The sequence below is a fragment of the Mus pahari genome, chromosome 1 (genome assembly GCF_900095145.1).
Source record: "Mus pahari chromosome 1, PAHARI_EIJ_v1.1, whole genome shotgun sequence".
NCBI lineage: Eukaryota > Metazoa > Chordata > Mammalia > Rodentia > Muridae > Mus > Mus pahari.
Window position 1 is genome coordinate 22295111 of NC_034590.1, and position 6831 is coordinate 22301941.

Below are 6831 nucleotides of genomic sequence, written 5' to 3' on the forward strand. Positions count from 1 at the left end.
TTGGAGAACGGGAGGTTAGTTACAAGCCCAGCTTCTTGGTAGCCTCTTATTGGAGATGTCACTTGTCTAGTAGCATACTGGGCTATGTTATAATGGTTTGCTGGGATGGTTTGTATATGCTCAGCCCAGGCCCTGGCACTATTAGAAGGTATGGCCTAGAATAGGTGTGTCACTGTGGGGGTGGGCTTTAAGGCCCTCATCCTAGCTGCCTGGAAGCCAGTCTTCTCCTAGCAGCCTTCAGAGGAAGATGTAGAACTCTCAGCTCCTCCCGCACCATGCCTGCCTGGATGCTGCCGTGCTCCCTCCTTGATGATAATGGACTGGGCCTCTGAACCTGTAAGCCAGCCCCAATTAAATGTTGTCCTTATGAGAGTTGCCTCGGTCATGGTGCCTGTTCACAGCAGTAAAACCCTCAATAAGACATTTGCCTTCTGGGTAACCACAAGACCAATCCCGTTTCTTTCAACCATCACATTTTGTGACTTCATGATGCCCTTTAGCCATCAAACTCATTCTACTTTTTATTTGGCATTTGTCCATTTGATACATATATACATATATAAAAAGTCTGTACATGGTAAAAAATACAAAATAAGCATTTCCTTATAAATTATGAAGTTACACAGCTACCTTTTAGACTTTAAAGACCATTGCAGAGAAAAAAATAATGAGAGGGAGGGACACAGCCAGCCCTTCATTATGGTCGTTCACAATAACCTCAGTATAAAACATCCATACAAAATATAGATACACAGTAGAGCACAGCTCAGGAAAGCTGCCCAGACTGCAAAGCTGGGTGAAACATGTCAGAGAGGCAGACAAGTCTACACCTCGGTGCCAGGAGCTGGCACTCTGAAAGGGCTCCCCTTGGAGTGGCAGAAGGACACCAAGCACAGCATTGGGCACACATATTCTACAGAGAGAAATCGCTTCCTCCCCCCAAAAGAGCATCAAGAAAGGAGAAGCTTGCTCCATAGTGCTTTCCCCTTAGACAGGGAGAAAGTGCCCCTATTTTCTTTCGGAATCTCCTGTGCTTTCTATTCTCAGGGTGAGAAGACAGGATGGCTGACTGATACTCCCTGCAGAAAGGTGGCCATCCAGGAAGTTAGGGGTCAGAGGCTTGGTGTTTGACAGGACCTGGCTCACAGTAAGCACTGGCAGCGGGACTAGAGACACCCCTCTACACACACCCTGCAGGCAGCGTCTAAAATAAATTTGCAATAAATAGATGCAATGTTGCCCTTGTGAAAGAGACCCACACTCCCCTGGGAAGGGTTGTTTAGAAGGGTTCCCCCCGGCAAGGAAATGTCTCTGGGACAACAGAAAGGGTGATGCCACCCCTGAGAAGAGGCAGGATCCAGGATCCTGTACAGAGGTGGCCACGTGGGCGTTCCCTCTCCAGTTTCCAATTGCAACAGCTCCAGAACCGTTGGAGGGGCTCCTAAGACACGGTGATTTCCTCCTCCTCCTCGCCCTCCTCCTCCTCCTCAGAATCAGAGAAGTCTGACGGTTTACCGGGGCTGCTCGAGTGCGCCGGCGAGGCAGGCAGTGGCCCTTCCAGCAGGTGTCGCGGGTCTGGGGGCGCGTGATAGGTCAGGCGGGCACCCGGACTGTCTTCCTCCTCATCCCCAGGCCCCTTCTGGCCTACATCACTGAGGTCTGGATGGGGGTTTAGTTTTGTAGGAAGGGTCTGCTCTCGGCAGCCCCCACTAGACAAGAGCTCCCGCTCTTTGGAGTTCCGCCACTTCATGCGTCGATTCTGGAACCAGATTTTCACCTGTGAGGGAAGAACCGGGGAAACAAGTTAGTGTGTCTGCTCACAATGAAGGGGTGGTGGTGGTGGTTGGGGCAACCCTCAGGAGCTAGGCTTGGGGAACACGGAGGAGGGAGCTGTGATTTCTGTGGAGTTGTTCCCCATCAGCCTTGTAAGCCCTCTTAACTCCTGCTCCTCTGGTCTACCTACCTGCTGGCCCAGTCATGTTGGATTCGTGCTTTCATCCACTCGCCCCCATAACCATGACCCACCCATCCATTCATCTATTCATGTGTCCATCTGCCTACCCCATACATGCACACACGTACCCATGTACACCTCCACCTGCATAAATACCTATCCATGTGTCCATGCATAAACAGCTATCTATCTATCTATCTATCTATCTATCTATCTATCTATCTATCTATCTATCTATCTATCTATCATCTATCTATCTACTTACCTATCTATCCATATATCTATCCATGTACCCTTACATCCATCCATCTATCCTCTCCTTCCGCACTTGACTCAGCTGGGCAGGTGGGGGAGTAAGATGGAGGGGTGGGGTGGGGTGGAAAAGGAGGCTGCTCTGAGGAAGCCTCAAATAACTTGGTCTGGGTTTCCCCAGCTGCTCCGCCAGCCTAAGAGGCACCAGAGAGCTCTTGCAATTGATTGGCATGGGCTAGCGTGCCCTGTGAGGGTGGGGGCGGTGGAGGCCGCTCGCACCTGCGAGTCCTTCAAGCCAAGCTTGGAGGCCAGCTTTTTCCGGTCTGGCTTGCTGATGTACTTCTGCTTCTGGAACGTCTTTTCCAGGGCTTTCCGCTGCACGTCAGAGAACACGGCTCTGCGCAGCATACCCCTGCGAGGCTTGCCGCGAGCAGCCAGGGGCCAGGAGAAGGTCCCGGGGATAGGCACGACACTGGAGGAAGCTGCGGGGTGAGGCGGGGTAGAGAATGAGCCGGGTGTCCTGCAGAGCGGAGCATCCGCCTCTCGCAGGCTGTTTTCGCTAGCTTTCTTCCTCCTCCCCCCCCCTCCCGTCCCTTCATCTCTTTAAAGCATTCCTTTTTCTCCCGGTAGAGAATAGACTAAGAACCTACAACCTGTCTGAGTGAAAGGCGCTTTCCGCACAAATAACTTTCGCTTTCAACCGTGCAAACCCGGATTATGAAAAAAACACGAAAACAGCAGCCACAATTGCCTGTTGCTCCCCCCCCCACACACACACTTCCATTCAACGGTCTTAGAGAAACAATCTGCACCAACCAGCTTAAATAGCAACAGAATAAAGTAAATTACAGAAATGAAAATAATCCCACAGAGACCACTCAGCACACCTCCACTTTCCCCTCCAAGACCCACGGACTCGCAATCACCTTGTTGCCTTCTGTGCTTTTTTAAGACAAGGCACTTTGCTGGTTTGGCAGACAGAGAAAAGTCTGCGTTGGCTTTAAAAAAAAAATCCAGTCATTCATCGTTTTAAAAACTACATATGATTTTTCTGCCTCCCCCCACAACGTAAAGAAATTGGTGTGAATACAAGGAAAGTGGCGTCTAATTAGCACATTGACCGCTTCCCACTGGGAATTGGCGCTGTGAAAAGGGGGAGAGTTTCGCTTTAAGGGAGAGAAAAAGAAAAACAAAAAGAAACAGAGACGCTAACGAAGCGTGAATGGTAATTGTGTAGTAATGAACTAACCGCAAAAGGCTATGGACAAGCAGCGAGAGCCATATATTACCAGGACAAAAGAGGTTTACACTCGGGCTAAACACAACTGCAGGCCGAGACCATTGGGAGAGCGGTGATGGCAGAGGTTTCTCTACCCCCAATCTTTCACATTAAATGGACACGAAAAGCTATTTATAAAGCTCCGGTTGTTTTTGTTAGACCATTGAGATCCGGGAGAAAGGAGCAAATTCCATTGTTGGCAAAAGCCTGAATGGTGGTGGAAGAGTTTCTTCTCTCCCTTAAAAAAAAAAAAAAAAAAAAAAAAGGCGTCGCTAGTTTCTTTTGCTGATGTTGGGAGTGCTGCCCTAGTCTCGCCCTGCCCCCACCCACTGCATCCAGGCTCTGGTCCCTTCTTCTGTCTAGGGGGCTTCCCTGCTTTTTATAGCAGCTTTAAAGTGTTCGAGGCAATGCTTGAACACCCATAATTCTCAGGATGAAAACTCTTGAGGGTGCTTCTTCGCCTGTAGACTAGGACCCAGAGCCGGATTCTGCCAACTGTTTCCTTTTTTACAGAAAGAGCCCACGGGCAAGATATGGAGTTGGGAAATCAAATTGGTAAGATAAGGTTGTGGTCGCTGGAGGATCTAGACTTCCTACCCTTAGGCAACCCCAAGCATTACACACAAGTGGGCACCCCATGCGGTCTTGTGGAAAAAAAAAAAAAAAAAAAAGCAGCCCTGAATGAATGTTAACAGGAAATTAGCTGCGGCTGGTAGGTGTTTTTCGGCGGCGTGGAGGGGCGAGGGCCGGTCTGCGTGTGGCTGCCCGGAGGAGCTGGCCAATTGGTCACGGTGCTGAGACCTTTGTGGCGAATGGTGGCCAAGTGCACCAACTCTGTGGGAAACGGCGGCGTGAAGGGATGCCAACAGCTCCTCGCCGGGAAGGGAACCGCCTCAAATGTGGACCATGACAATTCTTGCTAATTTGTAGAGCAGGGAATTGGTGCGTAGTGTCAAGCAGTCACTGCTTGTGCTAAATGGGGTATCAAATTGGCGCGACGGATTCGTGAATGTTGTACGCCTCGCAACCTCTGAACCAGAGCGTAACCCCGAGGGGTGGACGGAGAAATACGACTTCGGGGTAGGGAGCGACCGGCCGGGACAGGAACGGGCTGTACCGCCCCGGAGCTGGAAAAACAGGAAAGAGACCTACCTGGGAAATAGGAGGATCTGATAAAGGGTTGGAACGAGCCTTCGAAGTATGGAAAGGCGAACGTCTTGGGAGGAGGGCTCTGCAGCAAAGCCGGCGAAGTTTCTAGTAGGGCGAGGGGAGAGAGAGAGAGAGAGAGAGAGAGAGAGAGAGAGAGAGAGAGAGAGAGAGAGAATTTGATCATGTGTTTGATCACTGTGTACACGATCTAATTCACACTGCAGCAGGTAGCAGAAGCATCTTTTAAAACGTATTCACTAAGTAAAATAAATTTGCGTAGCGACGTCTCATTTGTGCCCCCATCTCATCATCATTCCAGAGACTTAGGAAAATAGGGAGGGGTGGGGTGAGGTGTTGCAGATCTATCCATAATAGTACAAACTAACACAATAAACGTACGTGTTGGGTTTAAAGCAAAAAAAAAAAGAAAAAGAAAAAAAGAAAAAAAAAAAGATTCTTTCCTAGTCTAGAGGGCGGGAGCGCAGACACCAAAGCGTGTGCGCTGAGACGCCCGCCTAACGAACTGCACTCAATGGCCCTGGGCTCAAGTTCATTTTAAGGATACCCGTAAGGCCTGAGACTTTTCTTCCCCTTAAATCCTCAGTACCTTCGTTTCATAATCAGTCAGTGACCTGGCCCTTGAGGTCTGAGCTCCTGCGTGGAACTGTGCACTAACAAGCGCGGAGGAACAAGTTTGTGAAGGATTGAGTGGCTGTCCGGCCGCGGGACGCTCGTCGAGGGCACGGCTGTATCTTACCTCTTCTGGGCGCCGAGGAAAGGATGGCATTCACCCCAAACTTCAGAAACGTGGGCTCGCTGGCAGGGGAGAGGGCGGTCTGTGGAGAACTGCCCCGCCGGCTCCCGGACCCAGGAGAGCCCAGGTCTGAGGTCCCCGAGTCGGCGAGGGCTGCGGGGGCCTCCTGACTGGGGGGTGACAGGCTGGCAGCGGGTATGCTGCGGGACAGGTAGGTGGGAGGCCGACTGATGCGGATCAAATCTTCTACTAGGAAACTAGAGTGGCCAGAAAATGCGGATTGAAGGGACTGGGGCAGTGTTAAGGTGGGCGTGGGTCGCAGGAGGCTAGGGTATCCCGCGGGGGGCGCAAGGAGGCCGGGGAACATCATGGTCAGAGCGGGGCTGGTGCAGTAGCTCCCTTTCCCTTGGCCGGAGGGCAAGCGCCTGGCTTCCCGCCCCTCCCCCGGTGCCCTCTTCCGCTCAGTATCCTGGTAACCGTCCTACTTGGGCGTCTGCGAGTCTTCTGTGGTACTACGGTCCAGGAGATGGTTTTATAGTGGCCCGCCCGCTCCAGCTCTTTGAAAACTGACAGCTCTGACAATGAAGTTCAACAAAGTTCTCCACTCGGGCTTCATTCGCGGGAGGCTCCAGGCTCTCTGATTGGTTCAGGGATGCAATTTATGATTGGATTAGTCTTCATAAGCATGGCCCTCACAATGGGGCGGCAACAAAGGCCGGCGCGCATCAACGCTGTGCATCGACGGCCTCTCTACTATACAGTGAGCCCCCAAAGCTCTCGCTGGAGGTTTTTGTTCTGAAGCAACACCCGGGCTAATTAAATGCCTATTTAGAAGTTTCAGATGACATCTTGCCTCATAGAAAAGGAATTATTTAAAGAACGCACTAAATTTATCTGCGGCCCCCTGCTGAGCCTAGAAAATAAATCAATAAATATTCATAGAACTACATCTCCAGGCTATCGGTAAAATAACTCTCCCTTGTGTGTGAGGGGCCGTGTGGAAAATTTCAAGCCCTTAAGTATGAAAACATACTGGTCTCCAGCTATTTCTCACTCAATGGGACTCGTAGAGCAGATGCGAGGGATGGGTTAGAAGTCCCACTCCCACACCCAGGGAGACTTGGAAATAGAAACTCCGGTTCCAATACGACGACAGTCCGACAGTTTGTCAGGGTTGGGAAGATTTGAGGGGTGTTGTTTTGTTTTGTTTTGTTTTGTTTCGGAGAATAGTTGAATTCCAAAGTTGGTGGGAAAACTATTCATTTCCAATTCCCAATAACCTGGAAAGAGGAGGAAGAGAGGGAGGGAGAGAGGGAGAGGGGAGAGGGGAGAGGGGAGAGGAGAGAGACTTTCTGGGGCAGTTTTATAGAGCTAGGTTGCGGGAGAAGATAGAATGAGCTAGAGAAACAGAAGGAGTCAGAAGGTTAGAACAAATTGCCAGTG

General features: G+C 50.7%; 1 protein-coding gene across 1 annotated transcript; it reads right to left on the bottom strand.

Annotated features, from left to right (window-relative positions):
• Positions 1-508: 508 nt before the first annotated feature.
• On the bottom strand, positions 509-5880 carry Dbx1 (developing brain homeobox 1). The gene is made up of 4 exons (XM_021211463.1): positions 5392-5880; positions 4638-4739; positions 2486-2688; positions 509-1777 (listed from the first exon to the last, which is right to left on the bottom strand). The coding sequence occupies exons 1-4, from the start codon at positions 5756-5758 to the stop codon at positions 1442-1444; spliced, it is 1008 nt and encodes a 335-aa protein (XP_021067122.1). The 5' UTR covers positions 5759-5880; the 3' UTR covers positions 509-1441.
• Positions 5881-6831: the final 951 nt, after the last annotated feature.

Bases quoted from the DNA above. Each gene is read 5' to 3' on its own strand.
- Dbx1 (XM_021211463.1), bottom strand. From the start codon at position 5,758: ATGATGTTCCCCGGCCTCCTTGCGCCCCCCGCGGGATACCCTAGCCTC. The intron at 4,740-5,391 runs GTAAGATACAGC...TCGCCCTACTAG, and splicing joins TTCCTCGGCGCCCAGAAGAG to AAACTTCGCCGGCTTTGCTG. The intron at 1,778-2,485 runs GTGCGAGCGGCC...CTTCCCTCACAG, and splicing joins TTGGCTTGAAGGACTCGCAG to GTGAAAATCTGGTTCCAGAA.